At 52.4% G+C, this 21,891-nt stretch overlaps 1 protein-coding gene across 1 annotated transcript in view; it reads left to right on the plus strand.

Moving 5' to 3' along the window:
- The window catches only part of SEMA6A (semaphorin 6A), a 91,102-nt gene that overhangs the window by 60,051 nt on the left and 9,160 nt on the right, over window positions 1-21,891 (plus strand). The window contains exons 9-19 of the mRNA XM_058677263.1: window positions 267-355; window positions 1,085-1,302; window positions 3,514-3,645; window positions 4,820-4,975; window positions 6,286-6,462; window positions 7,035-7,175; window positions 7,267-7,347; window positions 9,149-9,207; window positions 11,163-11,183; window positions 11,309-11,359; window positions 15,551-15,715. Of these exons, the coding sequence (XP_058533246.1) occupies window positions 267-355; window positions 1,085-1,302; window positions 3,514-3,645; window positions 4,820-4,975; window positions 6,286-6,462; window positions 7,035-7,175; window positions 7,267-7,347; window positions 9,149-9,207; window positions 11,163-11,183; window positions 11,309-11,359; window positions 15,551-15,715 (1,290 nt within the window). The remainder of the gene's footprint in view (window positions 1-266; window positions 356-1,084; window positions 1,303-3,513; window positions 3,646-4,819; window positions 4,976-6,285; window positions 6,463-7,034; window positions 7,176-7,266; window positions 7,348-9,148; window positions 9,208-11,162; window positions 11,184-11,308; window positions 11,360-15,550; window positions 15,716-21,891) is intronic.

Raw genomic sequence — 21,891 nt, forward strand, 5'->3', positions numbered from 1 at the left:
GGTACAGGTGGCAGGGCTAAGAATAAGCCGCCACAGCCCATGCGAGCCAGGGTTTGTCTTTGCTGTTTTGGGCACTGCGTGGTGGCAAGTACAAATGTGGGGACATGGAAAAGTTTTAGTGGTCCATGGCACTATAGGTTGCTGGCCTGCACCCTACTGTCTCCAACATTGGGTGTGCAAAGCCTGTGTAAGGTGGAACACAGCTGTGGCCTATAGCTGGTGGCAATGTCACTCACACTGAGTGCCCCTCCCCTGTTCGCCCACAGAACCCTACTTTGTGCAAGCGGTGGACCACGGCGACTACATCTACTTCTTCTTCAGGGAGATGGCTGTGGAGTACAACACCATGGGCAAGGTGAGGACACTGCTGGACGCCTGTGTGTGATGCCGTTCTCAGCGATCGTGCGTGAGTGCTCTGGCCCTGCTGGGGAGGTGTGGTTTGAAGGGGGTACAGCCACAGCCAGCCAAAGCAAGACCTCTGCTGTGCTCGGAGGGGCCCTGTCTGCTTCCTTCGAACATTCTGAAGCCATGGGCAGCCTCTCGCAGCTCTCTGCCAGAAGCCAAGCAGGCAGCGTTCTGGCTGCCTTCTTACCAAGCTGCAAGCTGCAGAGTGGGATTCTCCTGTTTTGTCTTCTTGTTATCATTGAGCTACATTGTGCAGAGTCTGTAAGCAAACCCTGCCCTGGTCTTGGTCTTTATTGCAAAACAATCGGGTCCAGTTCAAGGCTTTTGTCTTGTTATTCTTAGCAGAAAGTAGGTCAAGGTCGCTACACAGGCAGACACAGATGAAATGGCAGAGTGGCCCACACAGACAGCAATACCCACTCAGCCTGGGCAAGGCAGGGCCCAAAGTGAGGCATGCAGCCTACATGTGCTGGCTGTGCAGGAACACCTGCTGAGCAGGATGTGCAGCCAGAGGTCCAGTGGCTGCGAGTTCACTCCCGAGGGTAACTTCTCATGCCCCGCAGGCACTCACTCCCTGTCCCCTCTTGCAGGACGCTCAGGTTGAGCGCCCCGCTGCGTTGCTGTTGCTGGGGAGCAGTAGGTAAGAGGTCAGGCTCACACCCCGTGCTTGCCTCTGCAGGTGGTGTTCCCCAGAGTGGCGCAGGTGTGCAAGAACGACATGGGTGGCTCACAGCGGGTGCTGGAGAAGCAGTGGACCTCCTTCCTCAAGGCCCGTCTCAACTGCTCCGTGCCCGGCGACTCGCACTTCTACTTCAACATCCTGCAGGCCGTCACCGACGTGATCCGCATCCATGGCCGTGACGTCGTCCTGGCAACCTTCTCGACGCCTTACAACAGGTGACTCTGCCCCACCCAAGGGGCTGACCTCGGCCGTTGTTCCTGCTTCCTTTTCCCCAGGGGGTGCCCTCAGCATTCACAACTGACACAGTTCCACTCACCACTGACCAGCGTGACTGATAAAACCTATACGATCAGGGCTTCAGAGGGCATGATAGCTAATATGTACATGCCCAGTGCAGCAACACTCTGCCAAACTCTGATTACCCTTTTCAAGTTTAAACACACACACACTGGAAATCTAAGAAAGTCCTACTGGTGGAATCTGGGATTTTGATAAACCTAACACGTCTCTCCACTAAGGGACTCGGTAGTTTCTGAGGTCGCCATCATCAGACAGTCTCATTCAGTATAGTTAGCCATGGCACAGCTGGCAGCCCCTGCACCATGGTCCTTGTGGGGACCCTCATGGCCTGGCTCTGCCCCCTCCCAAGCTCCACTCACGCCCTGCTGTCCGCCAGGCCTAGCCCAAGCCCAGCCATCCCGTGGGACCTGGTGCCACCTCTGTATCTGCTCTGAGCCATTGCTGTTTTGTAGACACACTTTCTGGACTGCGAGCTGGCTGAAGATAGGGCTTTTGGGTATAGGGCGCATGTGCTGTGTTAGGTAGGGGCTCCACAAATACAGTGTTGAACAGAACAGGAGCAAGGAAGGAAAGGGGATGAAGAGAGGGTTTCACAAGAGGCTGTGACCTGGAGACAAGTGTGAAACCTTAGAGGACCTTTCGTTACTACAGGCGGTCCAAGATACTTCAGGCAGTGTTCGTCCTCTGTAAAGAGGTGAACCTGCTGCTTTTAGCAGAGAAGAGGGTATAACAAGGGCCATGGGAGGTGGGGGTATTTGGCCTGGCATTTAAGGGGCCATCGTCCCTTACCAGAGTGGCCTGGCCCCCATGTGGGCTCTGCCTCTGTCCCCAGCACTCCTGTCTCCCACGTAACTGACCCACACTGAGCTCCTGTCTTCTGTGTGCCCCGCCCCCAGCCAGGGTGGGCATCTGGGGAGTGACCCAGCAGGTGAAAGATCTCGGTCTCTCTCACATACACACTTACACACACTCTGTCTTCCTCTCTCTGTCCCTCTCTGTCTTGGCCTTTCAAATGCATAAGAAATTATTATACAAAATTATTTTTAATTAAGTAATGCTGATGTTATGAAATTCCAAAACAGGCAAGGATCACACCCTTAGTCATACACAGTTTGGTAAACAAACACACATACATGTTGCATACTATGAAGTCCAGGTTGCCATCTTGCTTGAAATAAGCTCTCCTATTCTCTTCCCATTTCCTGCTTTATCAGTAAGACTTTAACGATCATGTTATGAAATTAGACAGTGTGGAATGCTGCCAATAACTTGTGAGCAGATTTCCATATTGGCACAGTATTTTCCAGCCTAAGCCTGGTCATCCCACCTGCCCTGGATGCTGTGCCCTTGGGTGTGGAGGCCCCTGCCCCATCACAGCCCCTGCCTCAAAACCAGCTGGGGCCTGCAGTTTATCTGAGCAGCACCCAGGAGTCACCCCATCAAAAGCAGACAGGGGTGCGAGTGTACGCAGTGTACCTGGATGAGTAACGCGTGCCTTCCCACTGCTAATGAGAAACACAGCTGAGCTTTCCCGGAGTGCCAGGCAGTGATCATGAGTGCCGTGATCACTGACTGTAAGGTGATATTTTTTTGCAGAGATCTGGTATTTTAGAAACTACATTGCTGAATCTCAAGCAAATGCTCAACAGAAGAAATGGCAGGGCAATGATGGGAGCTCAGTGTGTGGAACTGCACCCCATCCCACATACACACACATACTTTCTCATATGCTGAGCTGGACTTGAGGTGTCATCTATGGATGGCAGGGCACTGTATTGGGCATATTTCCCTACACAGGTCTTCATCTCTGAGTAAATGGGTAATGAGAACATGGGTAAATGTGTTACCCGCAGCCCCATCGCCCTTCCTCCCTGAACTGATGCAAGTCACAAGGCAGTGGTACCACGGGCAGTCTCCCTCAGTGAGCTGGCCACAGCTCATTCTTCAGGGCCATGGTGCCCATTCAGTTTGTGGAAACACTCTATTCATGTACTAGGGCTCATCATGCTAGGGTAGTGTGTTTGGTAACACCACGTGTGGCATTCCACGTTGGGCCATGCCCAGCTCTTTGATGTGGTGCCTACAGAGCCACGTGCAGTAACACTGCCTGTGACACTGTGTTACAGTATCCCCGGCTCTGCTGTCTGTGCCTACGACATGGTGGACATCGCCAATGTCTTCACTGGGCGATTCAAGGAACAGAAGTCCCCTGACTCCACCTGGACGCCGGTTCCTGATGAGCGAGTTCCCAAGCCCAGGTACCCGCACACGCTTGTTGGGCTGCTGCGAGCTTCCGGACAGGGTGCTGCCTGCTCCTGTGGCGCTGGCGGGCCCCAACCTCCACAAGCCTTCCAGACACAAACACCAGCATGATTGAATGGCACAGCACAGGCAGCACGGGGGAGGTCACTTGCCTCCATCCTGCTAGCTATAAACCCAAGTGGCCTTCAGAACCCTCTGATCCTCCACTTAGTAGGCTTTTGCTTGAAAACAACTGGGCCCACAGAGGTCAAGGGTCAGCCTATCCCCAGGTTGCTTTTTGGAACACCCATGGCCCAAAGGCCTCCCAGAGCTCTGCTGGCTCTCTGCACTGGCCGGCAGGCTCCACATACCACAGCCCATCTGTTCTCTCTGATGAGAGCAGGCCTTCCCTCAGTCCCATGCCTGTTCTCTGTAGCTATCCCACACATTGCACCTCCAGGTTATATGCAAACACACATGTGCACTGCCATTTTTCTGCAAGGTAGCCCAACACTTGAACATTTGGTCTCCCTCACCTGCAGTTCCCTATACAAACACCAGCCGCAATCCTTCCATCAACTGGATCAGATCACAAGACGTGCCCTTCTTGAAGGGCACACTCCCATGACCCTCCACCAGCAGCACCTAAGCTACATACCTGTTCACCCTCCAGCGGAACAGGTGTCAGAAGCACCTGTGACCAGCCACCACCCGTGCCCTCACCTAGGTGCATCCCGGACGTTTCTCAGGCCTGGCTGCTTAGGGCCAGCTCTGTCTCCCCTCTGGACACATTGGCCTTACCTGCTTTCCTGTGATGTCCCTCGATTCAAGGCCAAAGCATTTCTCACGGAAGCTGTCACCATCACTGTTCAGTTCCAGGAAAGCAGGTTCAGGGTACCTGGCCTCCCAAACCTGCCACAATCAAGCAGAAATAAACATGTGATTAACATACAAACTTCCTGCCAACCCCATCCAGCCCTACTCATTGGGTTTGTCTGTGCCTCTGGGAGGAGGCCAGGCTGCCCCCGGCAGAAGGAAGTGGTCATAGGGACCTCCCAGTGTTGTCTTGGGTGACACGCACATGGCCCAGCCTCTGCTTGCCATCAGGACAGCCAGCAGTGGAGTAACTGGCCACGGGATGGGGAATCTGCTCGCTCCTTGCCATGCCCTGCCCACTTTGTTTTGTTTTAGGCCTGGCTGCTGTGCAGGCTCATCCTCCCTAGAGAAATACACCACGTCCAGCGAGTTCCCGGATGACACCTTGAATTTCATCAAGACACACCCACTCATGGATGAAGCAGTGCCCTCCATCATCAACCGGCCTTGGTTCCTGAGGACGATGGTCAGGTGTGTGCCAGGCGAGCAGGGCCTTCCTGGGCCTCTGGGGGACTCACGCCTTGGGTGGCACAAGATGCCTGTGGGCCGAGCCACCAGAGCCTCGTGGCCACAGTGCTGGTGAGAGGAGTTCCAGTGTGGTAAAGATAGGTGCACCTGGCCAGCAATTAGAGGAGGGGCAGTACTTCCGTCCCTCTGGCACGTTAGCCCAGCCTGTACAAGGGAAAGGCACAGTGAGGGAGACAAGGGACCCTTGTTGGCTGAGACAGGATGGGAAAATTCACTGCAGGCTGCCCTGCCCAGTGGTGCATGGACACTGTGCGTGGCATGGTATCCTTCCGTCAGCCTCTGTCTTGAGAAGCAGTGGCCAGTGGAGGAGGGACAGCTGATTGGAGAATGCAAGGCCTTGCATTTCTTCAAAGATTTCTTTTTTTTAAGATTTCTTTTTTTATTAGAAAAGCAGATTTACAGAGAGGAGGAAACAGAAACCCCCTCCATGTGTCCCACGTGGGTGCTCAGGCCATGCCCTTCGACTGCTTTCCCAGGCCACGAGCAGGGAGCTAGACACGAAATGGAGAAGCCAGGATAAGAAATGGCTCCCGTATGGGTTGCCAGCTCTTGCGGGTGGAGGATTAGCCAGTGCGGCACGGTGCCAACCCCCAGAGCTTATTCCTAATTTACCGAGAGGTTTTCTAGTCTCACCCCCTCCGGACCAGCCACAGTGCTGATGAACCCTAGCGCCATTTTTCTGCCGTGACTTTTCCCCAAGAGATATTAAAGTACTCTGCAGGCTCCTTCCGCCTCCCTGCTGGGACGCACGGTGTGTGACCCACGGGGCGGCCCATGTGCTCAGCGCAGACATCAGTGGATGAGCTGAGAGAAGCCCACAGGGCCAGCTCCACCTTGGAGTTTTCAGCCACGCCACAGGTCCTCCTCTGCTGCTCCCCACTGTCCTTCCCACCCTGGAAACTGCAATCCAAGTTGTAGGATGAGGCCCCGGCCCAGGGACTGGGAGCGGCTGCCTTGCTAGCTGATGGGCAGGAGGCATTAACTGGGCCCTGCTTGCATGTGGGAGAACCGCTGACCAATTTCAGATGATTTTAGGTGTTTATTCTGGAGAGCGGCCTGTACACACTGACCTCCCCCTCCCCTCTGGAGCTGCCACTTGTGCGCCAAGTAAGGAAGTTAGGACCCCAACAACGTGTACACACTAGGAAGTTGCACGTGCACTCCTTGGGGGGCTAGCTAGGAGGCTGCCATGCTGTTGGACATGGTGCCAGGTGGGGCACTTTAATGACACCACAAGAATCCTGTCACTTCAGATACCGCCTGACCAAAATCGCCGTGGACACCGCAGCGGGGCCCTACCAGAACTACACCGTGGTGTTCCTGGGGTCGGAGAAGGGGATCATCTTGAAGTTCTTGGCCAGGCTGGGCAGCAATGGCTTCCTCAATCACAGCGTCTTCTTGGAGGAGATGAGTGTCTACAATTCTGAGAAGTGAGTGCCGGGCTGCCTCCTTATGGCTCACAACTTGTCGTGCTGCTGGGGAGCCTTCCCAGCACAGCATGGCAGACCACTGCTGTGTGTTTTTAGGTCACGTCTCGTGCTGTTTGTAAAGGCTTTTTTTTTTTTTTTTAATTTTAGATTTGTGTATTTGAAATAGCTAGAGATATCCTCTGTCTATTGGCTAACTCTCTGGATGGCCGCAGTGGGCAGGCCAAGAGCAGGACCGGCCACACGGGAGCAGCTGCTTTCCCAGCTGCTTTCCCAGCTGCTTTTCCAGGCCATTAGCAGGGACCTGCCTCAGAAATGGAGCAGCGCCATGGGATGCTGACCTCGCAGGTGGCAGCTTAACCCACCACACCCACTATATCCTCATAAAAGCCTTTAAACACACAGCAGACGCTGTCTTCTCCTTGCCAGCAGCTGTGTGTGATCACCCGCACACACGGGTGCTCTGATGTCACAGGAGACCCCCTTTGTGCTTGGACATGTGGGTGAGGGTAGAGCAGCATCCAGGGGGGCTGACTGTGGAGGGCCGGTTCATGGTGGGCCTGCCTCGCACCCAGGTGCAGCTACGATGGCGTGGAGGACCGGCGGATCATGGGCATGCAGCTGGACCGCGCGAGCAGCTCTCTGTATGTGGCGTTCTCCACCTGTGTGATCAAGGTCCCCCTGGGCCGATGCGAACGGCATGGCAAGTGCAAGAAGTAGGTGCTGCCACCTTGCAGGCGGGAGGCCGGGAGTGCCCACGGTGGCTACCGAGCAGGGTGGAGGATCTCACGGCCCCTGTTCCCACAGAACCTGCATCGCCTCTAGAGATCCCTACTGTGGGTGGGTGAAGGAAGGCAACTCCTGTGCCCACCTGTCACCCAGCAGCAGGTAAGGAGCACGTGCGGGCAGGGGATAGTGGCCACTCCAGGCACTACACGACATCCGCACACACACGTACACACACAGGCTGACTTCCCGTCAGTGTATCAGCCATGGGCTGGCTCAGGGACAGAGAAAGGAGGCCGGGTGGGCTTCAAAGACTTCTTGGAGCAGGGGAGCGGAAGCAGCCTACCTTCCACTCTTTGTATAAGAAGCACTGCAGGAAGGAGCAGCCAGGTGCCAATTTGGATAGCTAGGGTGCAGCCCACTGCTACAGCACCAGCTCTGGGAACACACTGCACAGGGCTGAGAGAAACTGGCCGGAGCTACCTCGGCCACGCGCGTGTGCTATGAGTGGGACCTACCCGTCCAGCCCCCCTCACCCCAGCCTACACTGAGGGGCAGGAGCCCTGCTCTGTGCAAGGCAGCCTGTGCAGCCACGGCTGTTCTCCAGCAGGAACCAGCACCTACAGAGGCTTCGGCAGCTTCCATTCGATACTTTTGGTCTCAGTGGATGCAAAATCCAAATCACACTCGGGAGACTCCTGAGTGCATGTCTGTGGCCAGCTGTGGTGGCACCCCAAAGCTGCACAGGTCCTGTCTGCCAGAGACCACTGACAAAAGGCCACCTGTGGGGCCCGGTAGCCTAGTGGCTAAAGTCCTTGCTTCGCAAGAGCTGGGATCCCATATGGGCTATGGTTCTAATCCTGGCAGCCCTGCTTCCCATCTAGCTCCCTGCTTGTGACCTGGGAAAGCAGTTGAGGACAGCCCAAAACCGTGGGACCCTGCACCCACATGGGAGACCCGGAAGAGTCTCTGGGCTCCTGGCTTTGGATTGGCTCAGCTCCTGTCACTTGGGGAGTGAATCAGCAGATGGAAGATCTGTATATCAATAAAATAAATAAATCTTTAAAAAAAAAAAGGCCACCTGTGACACCCGCGACCTGCCCCACTGGAGGATGGTTGAGCTCTCCTGCTTCCTTTTGCCTGTGACTAATGGAGACAAGATTGGCTGGCTTTACACAAGTCAGTCACGCAAGGTGTGTGCCCCTTTTGCAGCAGGGGGTCAGGAAGAACACGGACAACGAGCTCAGGCAGTGAACACCAAAATCACACCACTGGGTGTGGATGTGACTTTGAGCCACACCTGGGGGAACTTTCACTCAAGGCATCACCAGCAGACTTTGGTGAAGCGGCTGCAGAAAGAAATGCCCATCGTCACAGCAACAGATGCCAACATCCCCCAAAGACGGCTGCCCCATTCGAAAGCTCAGCACCGGTGTCATTAGTGCCGTTTGTGCTACAACACTGACCTGTGTCCAGGAGGCAGGCCTGGGCAGGTGGGGCTGCAGGCGCAGCGAGCGCATGGGGGAACTAGAGGAGGAATACCCCTGGGTGCTGATAGCAAAACACTGTCCCTAGGGCCTGTCGTCTCACAAGCCCACATGTCCAGTGGCCATCCAGCTCCAAGAACTTCTGCATGTACACAAGGCTCTGCTAAGCAAAGAAATCCATAAAGTTCAGGAGTGAAGGAAGTCAAAAAGAGAGTGGACTTAGGCTTCTGTGTAGATACCATGCCAGTGTCTACAGCATCCTTGGGGTCACAGGCTGTGTGTAGCCACAGGTGACCCCTGAAACTCCTGGGCGAACTGCTTAGGCATCCTTGGAGAAGCATCTCAGACTCAGCCACAGTTCTACACTGCTACCTATTTCTCTTTGGCACCTGCCACCCAACGTATCAAGTTGTATGACTGCAGTCACACTGGAGCCTCACATGACCGCATGTCTCTTCCCCACCCTCTTTTCAAAGGTTGGCATTTGAGCAGGACATAGAGCGTGGCAACACGGACGGCCTGGGAGACTGTCACAGTAAGTGCAGTTTATTCATTTTCTTCTTCTTTTTTTTAGTTCAACTTTGTCTTGGGTTTGAGATGTTTTTGTCAACAAGTGTCCCTGACACATAATCCCACATGTGGGACTGAGAGCAGTTGATGCTTTAATGCTCATTCAGAATCGAAATCATCAACTAAGAACAAAGCCAGCAGTGTGTGTGTGTGTGTGTGTGTGTGTGTGTGTGTGTGTGTTTGTGTGTGTGTCTGTGAAAGAGCCAGTGCTGTGTGTGTGTGTGAGACAGAGCAAGCCAGTGCCGTGTGTGTGTGTGTATGTGTGTGTGTGTGTGTGTGCGTGTGATAGAGAGAGAGGAGAGCCAGTCCTCCAAGTGCTGGCACTGCCAGCTGGCTCCTAGCTCGCTGTGGAGAGCTGTGGAGATTAGCTCTAGAGAATATTAATTAGAGCAAACAGTAAGTGCCGTCAGCATTTCCATTACCAAAATGACAGTTTTGTTGTGTTTTAAGATGTTCTATTACACCGTAATTTCAGCCAAATAATAAAAAGATTGATCACTGCACTCTAGCTTTTTTAATTCAACAAGATGGTTGTATTCTTCTTGAACTTATCAACAAGCAGGGGTAATTATGTTTTTAATTAGATTTATGTGTGTTATCGCTTGGGCTAGAAAGAAATCTCAGAACTATTATGCTGGCACTGAATGATTCAAGGTAGCCTTTTCATAGGACTTAACATGCAATGGTACTCTCAGAGTTCATCTGAAGTGTTACCACATGGCAACGCTTTAGTTAGAGTGTGATATTAAAGATCATAGTCCAAGATTGGCCCACTTGTCCTGTGTCCTCACCACACATCCATACCCCCTTGAAAAACATTTTAGTTGTGCTAATTTGAAGAAAATGCCACACCCTGTCTAGGTAAGTGTGGCTTGTGGTTCTAAGTGTCACACACACACTGAATGTTAAGAATCCTGCTTCAGAATAGGACCACCCTAATGCAACGCCTGGATGTGGACTTGGGTCTTGGTGATGATCAGATAGACGAGCAACAATGGCTGCCATAAGAGTCACCTTCAAATGCTTGCCCATGCACCGTAGCTTTTGTCTGTAAATATATTGTGGGGGGAAAAAGGAGGCATTTTCATTATGTCTTTGCATACAAAATGTATGAGTTAAACATGAGCACAGGAGACAGCATTGGCCTAGAAGATGGGATATAAGTGCACTCGTCTTATTTGTGAAATAGAAAGAGGTCTCATCCATGGCCTGAGTCATCTTGATGCCTTTGAAATAGGTTTCAGGGTGTATGTGTGTATGCATATTCATATGTGTGTGTGTGTGTGTGTGTGTGTGTGTGTTCACAGGTGCTTAGTCAGCTGGCTTTGCAGAACTGTCTTCATCGAATGTTTCTGAGCAGGGGGAAGGGATGTTGGTAAGAAAACCAGAGACAGAAACTTGGGTGGACTCAGGAGACATGTAAGGTCTTCACTACCACAGGAAGTGCCTACGGCACATTGGACCTAAGAGACTCCCTCAGCGGGCCCCAGGCCTGCCTGGGCTTTTTCTAGCAGATCCCCAACTTTGAGCCCCATTCCTGCTAAGGCCCTACCAGGGATGGCTCAGGTCGGAGTGGGCTGTGTGCTGTTTAATTTCTAAACTAAAATCCTGTTGACTGAGAGCACTATGATCTCAGTCCCTCTCCATGTGGTTTTGAGGACAGAGGAAGAGAGAAGTAAAGAAAAGTGCTTTGCCCATTGTCCCATCCACCCTACCCTGGCTGCATTCCCCAGAATCACGTGTTTCCCCAGTCTCTGCTGCCTGTGTGTCCCTTGCCAGTGAATTGGAGTCCACTCATGAAGTGGAAGAGAGGGGCAGTGTGAAATAAGCCTGGGACTGGCCATGTTCTTCCCATAGAGGATGTGAGTGGCGCCCATGTCGGGGCACGTGCTCAGACACTTCTCCCCTTCTGTCTTTCAGATTCCTTCGTGGCTCTGAATGGTAAGGACGATGTTGCTCTCGCAATGTTCCTTCGGGGACAGCCTGTTTCACTAACCCTCTTAGAGGATTTGCAGATCGTAAATTTCTCTCTTAATTTGTGATCCTCATTGGTTTTTTTCTTATAGACATGTCAACTCCTCTGCCAGATCATGATATGTCTTACAACACAGTGTATGGTCAGTTTACTGGTTTTGTTTTTAACTACTCAAGTCACTCATGCTGTGACAGTGTAGGCCTCTCATTACTAAACTTCCCATAAAAGGTTCAAGGTCTCATGAGGGCCCCAATTCACCAACGTTCTCTGTCGAGTGCACAGTGCTCCAGAAAACACATGGTTATAGCTGACACAGGAGACCGAGCCTGGATTCTGAATTCACATAACATGAAACTGCCAACCACAGGAGAAACTGAAGAAAGGATATGATGGGATCTTGAGAGAGAAGAAAAGGATTTTTGATGTGGGCATAACTGGCTGCCAGCACCTCACCCTCCATGGGGCGGAGGCGAGTTCTTACAAGGCAGACCTTGCCAGTTTTGTCTGAATGGGGTCCCTGAAATTTAGGCTCACAAAGTATAGGAATCCGCAGCCATGTTCTCAGGGGTTTCTTCAGAACATACACAAGAATGAGTTGATGTGCAACAGCATCAACCTCCATTGTTGTGAGTTTGAAACACACAGGCGCTGTGTTGGAGCAGCCCCCTCAAGGTCATCAGCAGAACCTTCTAACCTTCACAGAGCCAAAGTACAGTGCAGCCAGTCCCATGACGTTTCTACATGTCCCCCTCCAACTCCATGCCCAAATATTGATCCACACAGAGTCTGTGTGTTTTCGTAAATGCCACATGGAGCACAGCTGTCCAATGGCAAAGCCCAGCTTCAGGATGATTACAAAGGCAAGCTTTGGGGGGTGCAAGAAAGACTGCAGTCCATGCATAGATTTTTTTTCAAAATATGTATTTCCATGAACTTTTTGAAGATCCCTCATATAGCCATAGGCAATACAGGAGAGGGTAAAATAAAACAAAGAAAGGAAAATTTTCTCTTTCGCAGAGTTAGGAGCCGAGGAGATCCTTCTAAAGGTCTCCGAATGTGTTCAAGAAATACCTCCACGGAAAAGCTCATTCCCTGCATGAATTAGCATAAATGAAACTAAAACCTCTTTGAAAGTCTTAATGACTTCTGTGCGGAGCTGGCCGGTGAGGGAGGCAGACCAGGGCTTTCTCTCCCCTGCCCCTCGTGTCGGGCAGGGGAGCTCGCAGCGCTGTGCCCGTCGGCACAGCTCTGCAATGATCTGAGCCAGAATGCTCAACAGCAGGGGCCAGAGCAAGGACTGCTGAGGAGGCAGGTGCTCCGCCCGCCCTTGGGCTGGTGAAGGCACGCAGCACCTGCTCTTTCTCGTATCACACTTTGCCATCTTCTCCCGTTGTTGCATCGTCTTTATCAGACTAAGAGATCCAGGTGTTGAGTCTCTGAGCCAGCAGCCTCCCCAGGCGGCCTTCCACTGACGGCCAGGTGCAGTGTGTGTTCCCAGGCCGTTTCTCTAACAGACAGAGTAATGAAACCACGGGCTGTGTTTTATGAACCGAGATGGCTCTCCGAGCTGTGGGTCTCTCCTGGTTCCTTTACAGAAGGAAACATGCTTATTAATTCTCCCAAGGTAACACTTTCAAGGTCAGTGCCCATTTGTCCTCAGCTCTCAGTCAGTGGTTTCTTTGAGAAAACTAAAAAAAAAAAAAAAAGACTTGAAGTTTTTCTTACTAGTGATTGATCCTGTCCATTTCAGACCAATTGTATTCAGTATTGAGTGGCTAAATGATTACTTAACCATCAAATTGAAGGCTGGCCCAGACACTACTTAGAAGACTATAGGAGAATCCCCCCCAACACATAGACACAACCCTCCTGCAAGAGTCACTTATTTCTGAGTTAACAGACTAAGAATAGAAGCAAACCTTTCATTCAGCAAAGCCTCATTGAGAGTGACCACTATGGCAGGAAGTGGAGTAGGCACCAACTGTGTGAGAACAGGTGCAAGACCAGGAGGCTAGTTTGAAAGCGTGAGCACAGACAAGGCAGGCAATCCCTAACTCCAGGGCACCAAGACTGTGCGTGTCCTTCCCACTGGCCAAGGGCAGGCCCACCAGGCGGCCCACTCAGGAATGAAGTGTGAAGCCGTGCTGCCTGGCAAGGGCTGTGTGCACCACCCATCACATCCACAAGAGTCTGTTGAGTGAATTGGGCCCCCGTGAGTCCCCTGCTGGCTTCCTCTAGAGTACTGACTTAGTGTCTTTGTGTGTTTGTCTAATTAGCCATAGTCATTGTTAATAGGTTAGAGTAGTTTGATGGGTCTCTAACCTCTAGAATCACAGTAACTTGTAGATGTGGAGAAACAGTGTGATGAACTGAAGTTAGCGTTTTAAATATAATCTGTTTACAAGAATATTACAAGAATATTACAGCATGCATTCCATAGGTCAGAATGGAGTGACTAGACAAAAATGTAGGTTCCAAATCTACTGCCATTCAGTACCACATTCTTGAACCTCTAAAATCAGATTGAAACAGAATGGTGGTCTCCGAGCTTGGAGGACATCATCACGGAGAACTGGCGCCCCGAGGTGTTTTGCAGAGCTCTGAAGTGGAGACCCAGGTGTGGCTTGCCCTCGGGAGCTCACCGTTGGCACACGTGCTCTGTCCTCAAGCACAGATTTAAAAGATTATGAACTTTACATAGCTCCAACAGTTTTTCCCTTTTGAATAAATCAGATGCATGGTTTCTCTAGATTTACAGCTACCCGGCGGGGCTGTGGTAGGGGTGTGACTAACACTGCAGTGACCAGGGGAGGGGCTGAGACTCACATTTGTGTCGGGCATTTTCCAACCTAACAACCATCTGGCCCACATTCCTCTTCTTTACCAATGAGTTCTCCATGCTTTCCCAGCATATGGGCCAGGAAATCCTTCTGTAGAGAAATGTGTCCCTCAGGCATGTATTTCCCCTAGATGACCGTATTAAGCCACGTTCTCCCTAAACCGTGCTTACGGCACTGCCATAAAATCACCCCCTGGAACACAGAGAAATGCCAGCTGCTCCAAATGCTTATCAATTTAGGTCAAAGAAACTCCTGGCATTTGGAAAGGAAGGCATCTGAGGTCCTCCCCTACTCTGCCCTCTTTTCCTTCCAACTAGTGTACGCAGCTACGTCTCATCCTTTGCTTCATGCTGGGGGCAGAATTCCCTCTCAGGCCAACCACGTCGTTTTATTCAGAGAGTCTTGAACTTGAAAGTGGGAAACATGGGTTAAATGTCAGCCCTCCTCGTAGTAGGAAAGGAAGTGGAGGAAGTTCTGTGTTTCCGCCACTCGGCTGGCTTTCCTGCCGGCTTATCGCTTGCCGGGATCTGAACCCAGCGGTCCCTGGATGTGCACTGAGCCTCTCTGTAGTCACGGAATGGGAAGCAGTCTCTTTCCAGCTAAGTGCATGAGATGCTGAGGCCCTAAGGAGCTCTGCACAGAAGCCACCTCTTGAGTGGTCCCCGAGCTCTGTGCCAGCGCTAAGAATGCCAGCTCCACAGAGCATCACTGTGGCCCAGATGAACTGCCTGGCTGCTTTTCTCTGCTAAGCAAAATCTTCGAAAGATAAAAAGCAATGTCTCGGTTTTGGGGTTTTTGTTTGCTTCTTTGTTTTTGCACATGCTATCTGTAATTGGTGATATTGAAGCCTCCTGGAAATCCAATTCTACGAATTGTTTAACACCTACACGGGTCCCCATCCCATCTCAGTGGCCAGCATTCCATGTATCCTAGGTATAGTGACACAGCATGTGATCGGAGCCTCCGTTCTCCCTGCCAAGGGCGTGAGGGTAAGGCTTACACACGCTCATGTCCTGGTGTCTTTCCAAAAATTGCCCAAGAGGTTGCCCTAGGTAAGGTGGCCACTAAGCCAAATCTCACCTGAAGTAGTAGAGAGGTCACATTTTGTTTCTCCCAGAACAGGTGGCAGGACTTCTTTTAGTCATCGCAACAGCACCTGCTACATCAGGGAGAGTTGACCAGTGTGCTCACAGGAAAGGCCCACAGTTCCTGCAGGGCTGCTGGCCTAACTGTTGTCTTACCCCAAAGCTCCATCTTGTCAGTTAGAGAGGCCTCAAAAACAACCTGGCATAAACACAAGTCACAACTCGGAGGGACGGGTCACTATCCCTTCTGGGTACACGGTGCCCCACTCACACCAGCCCCTAAGTCTGGCAGTGTGCAGGACCCGTTTGAACCACAGCCATGTGGCCGCAGAGCAGAGGGGACAGAGAGGGAACAAAAGCTTGATATCTGTGAGGATACCGCCCCTAACTGTGTTTGTGCTGGGACAGGGCGCTCCGGCTCCGCCTTGCCCAGCAGCACCACGGCAGACGCGGCGGCTCGAGGGGGCCATGAGTCCCGGGCAGGGCTGCCCGACTGGACAGAGCTGCTCCACCCACCTGGCAGCACAGACCCTTTGGGGCCAGTGTCTTCCCATAACCACCAAGACAAGAAGGGTAAGGCCTTGGAATCGCTCTTCCTCTGCGGGGAGAGGGAGGGAAAAGCGGGGAGGACAATGTGACTGCTTCCAGCCCAAGCCCGGCCCCCTCAGCGCTGCACTGGCACCCAAACCCCCAGCCTCTGGGAGGCACCATACAGAACAAACAGCACAACTGCAGAGCCGCCCACCCCAGAGAGGCGTGGTCACACGGCTGCTCCACCCAGTGGGAGGTGGCCTCCGGAGTCCCACCCACTCATCTGGCCACCTCTGTGACTTTGGTCCCTTCTCTGCCTCCCACAGCCTGGCTTGCAAGTAAATCGAGTGGGAGCCAAAGCTGCCAGTTGAGGAAGCAGGGAAGTGAGAGGGCACAGGACAGTTTTTCCTGGCAGGGAGTAGCTCTCGCTTGCGTGGTCCTGAATCTGAATGGCGCGGCGTCCTCCGGCCTACAGTAACTGCCCCAGAGGACCGCGGCTGAAACAAAACTATGCTATTTCATCGAGCAGAGTTGCTATGCATCTGAGACGGACAGGAAGCCGCGCTTGGTGAAAGGGGCTCCACTGTGAACTGTCCTGAATTCTCCTCTGCTTCCTTTGCTGTCCCACCGACAGGAAATGTCATCTCTTGGCCTGGCCATTTGCTGCTTCTGGTAACACACCCTGCTTTAGCTGCAGCTGCCACCCAAAGAGGCCTTCGTTGTCCAAAACACAGCCTTGTAACTCAGGCTGAAAAGCCCAGTTATGTTGCTGTGCTGTTTTACCCCATTCAGGATTGTTCACTTCTATATGTTCTCAAGAGTTCACCCAAGCAGGAGTTCAAGTTTGGAGACGAAGGCAGCGAGCAGGAGCAGCCCCAGCACCACCCCCACCCCGTCTCCGTCCGTGCTTCCTGTGGGGGATAGACTCGCATTTTTTCTCCCTTTTTTGCTTTGCGACTCCTGAGTCTACCGAACACTCAGCTGGCTACCCCAGTTGCCAGGCCGGAGCAGGCTACATCTTACCCCGAGCAGCTTTAAAACTTGTGTAGACACGCGTCTATACCCTGCTGCTCCAACTCGGGGTTCGCTTCTGTGGTTAAGCCGCTTTCTGGAGAGGCCACGATCCCCCAGAAAGCTCCAGGGGGAGGAGCGGCCCCAGCAGCTGCTGTATTTGTTCTGTGTGGCTCCAGCCCTAGGCTGTGGCACTCTGGACAGGTTTCCCAAAAGGAGAACAAACCTACTTGCAGCATACTTCCAGTTCAGGGGGCAAACCCCAGCCTTGGCAGAGGGCGTTGGCCATGGCGACCCAGCCTCTCTCACGGGGTGGCCTGAAGCACCCCCACTGCCAGCTCCTGCGGGAGAATGGAGCTTCCTCAAGAGTCCAATTAGCACAGTGACAGATGGCCTCGGAGTCTGGTGCTGACCGGCCCTGGGCCTCAGGGGACCTTCCGCGGGCTGGAAGCAGGCACATGTCATCAGACAATGGTGGCAGAGGTGACCGCACGAGTGTCCGCCATGACCGCTGTTCCTGTGCTCCCAGCTCCTTGCCCTGCCCTGTCGAGGTGCACACTGTTGGTCCTGGGATGGTGACACCTTGACAGGGCAACGCCAACGAGTGGCTGTGATGAAAACCTTTGTACGACGATAGAGCTTACCCATGACTTTTATGATTTTAATTTCCATCTGCTCGAATGTGTTTTTTTTTCCCTGTTGAACGTTCATGATTTTTTTTTTCGCCACACGTCTGTTCTGTTTGGCCCTGCACTGTGTACTGTCCCGGGTGATGGCGTCCCTCGCTCAGAAAAGCCCCGGTCCTTTCCTGACTCATGACTTGTCGTCGTCCTCCCACCCCAGCCCCGGCTCCAGCCGATCCCTGACCCCCCTTGCTTCCCATTCCCGACCCCAGTGCCGTGATGATGTCACATCCACCTGCGCGGCGTCTCTCCAGGATGCAAGGGTTTCCTGGGGACCCCCGAGGGCCAGTGACAGTGCCCTTGTCACTTGGGACTGTGACATTTCGTGTGCTCCAGCTAAATATACTCTGGAACGGCGAGCGAGTGAGCGAGCAGCTTGTCGAGGCCATGGCGAATGCCTGGCCAGCCTCCCGGCTCCCCCCAGAGGCCCGCCTTCACAGAGTATGTTTGCTCGCCGCCTCCTGTCTGTCCCTGGCTGTGTCTGTGGTCTTCACTCAAGCCTGTGCGTCCCTGCCATTGTGTCACCGCACCATTCCTCACCTGGCAGCCCCCAGCCCTTCTGCTACCATTGCTCTCGGCCTCCCCCTGGGCAGTGGCAGCCCTGTGCCCTCTGCCCCCCGTGGGACGTTCCAAGGCCCTTTCCTTCCACACTGGGCGGGTGCTAAGGTGTGAGGTGAGCATGTGCCCCCACAAAGCCCCCGGATACACACATCCACGGAGACAAGCACCTGCCTGGGCCTGCCTCTCGGCACCCTGGCGGCTTCGCATCTAAAACTGCCAGGTACCTCAGTCAGAACACAAGAAGCCGGGGTGCTCCCCCAAACCCCTAGATGCCTGCAGCTGCCACCGCCCGATCAACCCAACATTTCTTCACCCACTGAACTGCAACCCCGACTTCCTTATCCTAGGTTCTACCACACTCAAAAACAGCTAGGATGCACACATTCTATTGAGGCGGTAGTGGAGGGTCACAGAAGGGCTCTTGGTCAAGCATAAATGAGGAAGGAAATGTGTCTAGGTTCACACACACACACACAACCTTCACTCAACCACTTGGGTCTCCAGTCTCACTAAATGCAACCACATTCTGAAACCTGGTGGCCACAAGGGCTGGGGGGAAGCCAGGGCCTTGGCCAGGGACGGGGCCCTGCCTCAACTGCGCAGTGTTCCTGCAAGCTGTCAGAGCACGGGTGGAGCATCCATAGAGGCAACGGGCTTCCCACCACCTTAGCAAGGGGAGAACAGCAGGGTGCTTTTATATTCTGGGGAATCTTGAGAAAGATCTTCTCACACTATTACATTTAGTCTGGAAGATCTACTCTTTATGGACACAGAGAGGAGGAGAATGCTGGAATTGTCATCAGAGATGAGATGAGACTTAGACGGAAATGCAGTGTATGCTGTGTGTCGGAAACCATGTGCCAGCTCCTGTGGTGGCGGTGTGTGACACTGGCAGTGCATTGCGGTAGCATTCACAAGGCCTGTCAAGGATGAGGAGTGTTTTATCACAGTCTCGGATGGAGTGGAATGAGTCAGAGACCACCTGCAATCCTCCCAATAGCCAATCATTTATTCCTTAAGTGCCATGTAGCCTGTGACAGTCTTTCCTCCAGAGAGCAAGCGGCACCTGCCTTGGGGTGACTGACTGGGCCCGGGAGGCCTGGAGGGGGGACAGCTCTCATTTCTCTCTGGATTTTCCTGAGCACATTGAGGTGCCATGTCACCCACTGCTCCCTAAACTTGCTGCTGTTCCTTTGTGACGAAAGGAGACAGCGCTTTAGCCTTGCAGCTGGAACCAGCTGGAACCAACACTACTTTTTGGTTCTGGTTACTTTTACTTTTGTGTCTACCTTTTGCCTATGAAAAGTGATCCTGTTTTCCACTTATGATAAGGATCTGAAGTTCCCACTAGCAACACATTTTAACAGTGATTCGGTTAAAATATCGAGTGCACAGCAATTAGGGATGTAAAATACGCAGCGTGAACATACTGAGAAAATACCTTGGAACACGGTAAGTGGGACTCTTCCAATGTGATGGAATTAAAGTGTGGCTGACTGGATAGCTCGGGTCCGGAGCCATCAGCAGAGCCCAGGGTACTAAGCTCCACCAGGAACGCTGCTCTGCCCAGCCCTCTTATCCTCCCGACCACGGACCCAAGCAGACACAGCCCCAAGCGTTGCCACTGTGCAACCTGCCGCTTCCAGTTGTGTGTCCAGCTACTGAGCCTTGTGATTGAGGGTGGGAAGCAGGACTGTAAAGCTAAATGGACTTGAACTAGAAAATCAGCCACGCTAGGCTTGGACACGTTGGGCAAGGTTATTCCTGCACCAACAGTGAGTCCCTGAACAGAGGGCTGCCCTTCCCCCACAAAATGTGCCTGCCACGCTCGGCTTTCCCAGAACCCATCGGACTGATGCGTTCCTGAGTGCGCGCCTGGCCTGGTCCTCCCTGCACCTCGGCCTCTTCCCTGCCTGCCTGCCCAAGCCCCCAGAGCCAGCTGGCCTGCCTTTATAGCAGCAGTCCCCTGGCAGGTGCGCCCAGCCAAAAAGAATGTAGCCCCGCCCTGACCTGGGTGCCAGTGCCCTCCAGCCTCACACATTGTATTCTGATGAGAAAGGTAGTTTGTCAGCTCCTATCCAGTCACATGTAAGCGATGCTACGTACAAGAGTTGATTATTCCCAAGGAGGAAAGGTAAGCCTCCACTCTTGTCCCGACTCTCAAACTCTTCTGCTACATCTGTGTGTGGGAATGTTTTCTGGGGCCTCCTGGCTTTGTGGTGCAGCTTGCTGCCAGACACACACATGGTGCCTGTCCAGGACATCACACCTGGCCAGACGTGGAGCCACAGGGACGTGAACACGTGCCAGGGAAATGCTGCACCACCACTGTGGTCTTTGCGAATCAGGTAGAGCTAGGCACATCAGACCAGCGAAAGACAACAGATGGCCAGGCTGAAAGCAGCAGGGAACCAGCAAGTGGAAGCCGGCACCCTGTCCTTCCCTGCCATTCCTGCCTGAAGGCAGCACTGCATCATCTGTCAGGGGCCGGAAGAGGGAGGGCCATTTGGTGCAGGAGTTTGAGGTGGAATTTTTGCAAGAATATTCACATACGCAGGCATATGCCATCCACAGTAGCAGGGGCTGGGGCTGTTGAGCCTGGGGATAGCCAGGCATAGCCTGAGACAAGCAGCCCTGAGGCAGGTCAGGAAAGTGATTCTTACTGTTGCAAACCCTCTGAGTTTCAGTTCATTTATTTCTGTTCCTGGGGTTCAGAGGACAGGCATGCTCCAGTTAATAAGAAACCCTGTCTCTCTCCCTCTCTCCCTCTCTTTTTAAAACTTCCATCTCCTGGTCCTCAAAGGGCCACAGTGGCTGGGGCTTGGCCAGGCCATCTGTTCTCCCACATGGGTGGCAGAGACCCGAATATTTGGACCATTCCCACAACCTTTTCCTGGGCACATAAGCATGGAGCAGGATGGAAAACAGAGTAGTTGAAATTGGACCAGTGCTATGATACAAGATGTCAGCCTTGTAAGCTTCAACTTAACCCACTGTGCCATGATGCTAACCCTCTCTCCGTATTTTTTTTTGCATATGGCTATATCTGCCCCATAATGGTTTACTATTATTATTATTATTATTACTATTATTATTATTCCTCTCTTAGATTATTTTAACCCCAAACTTTGAGGATGGGTGTGAAGTGTATTTAGGGTTCTTTGAAGACGCCATAGGGTAGCAGGGAAGGGCTGCTAAGGACGACACAGGCTGAATGGTAATTAATTAAACACGGGGAGGAAACTGAATTGTTAATATCGCCCAGAACCTACTTTTCCCTGGGATGTGGTTGTTTGCCTGAGGTTCAGATTTAGCCTGGAGTCTCTGTATTTTGTAGCCGCCTGGAATTCCTATTGAAAACATTGCTGAACACGCCCTCCCTGAATGCTTAGCATCCCTTTAACTTACAGAAGTTGAGTGACCCGTGTCAGAGGAGCCTCAGCAAACATTTGTTCCGTGAAAAATACCCTCACTGCCACATGTTCGTTTCTAAGAACAGCCACTGAAAGTCATCTATGCTTCTGGAATATGACAAAAAAAATTCGGAAGATTATCACCCAAAGAAGAATTCCAAATGCCATTTTTTTAGCTAGCAAGGTTTGGGAAGCAAACTGCTCTGAAAATAAGAGCAGGGCAAAAACGGTGAGTTCTTCTTAATTTTACGTCATCTCACATTTTTCTCAGCCGTTATGTTAACTATCTGTACTCCTCCCTTCTTCAGCTCTAAAGCTTTCCCAATTCAGTGGTGTGGCTTTGAGAGGGAAAATCTAGATTTACAAAGTAAGAGCGAAAAATATGGGGACAGATCTTCAAAAAGTTCATGAAAACGTGAATTATGAAAGTATTATGCACTCAGCTTACATTTTAACCCCTTTTTCCATGGCCAGGCTGAAGTCCCCTTGTGGTGGCTGTGGGGACCAGGCAGGCTGAGGGCTCCCCTGCACTTGGCTGCTTTCCGTCGTC

This window comes from Ochotona princeps, chromosome 19, assembly GCF_030435755.1.
Source record: "Ochotona princeps isolate mOchPri1 chromosome 19, mOchPri1.hap1, whole genome shotgun sequence".
NCBI lineage: Eukaryota > Metazoa > Chordata > Mammalia > Lagomorpha > Ochotonidae > Ochotona > Ochotona princeps.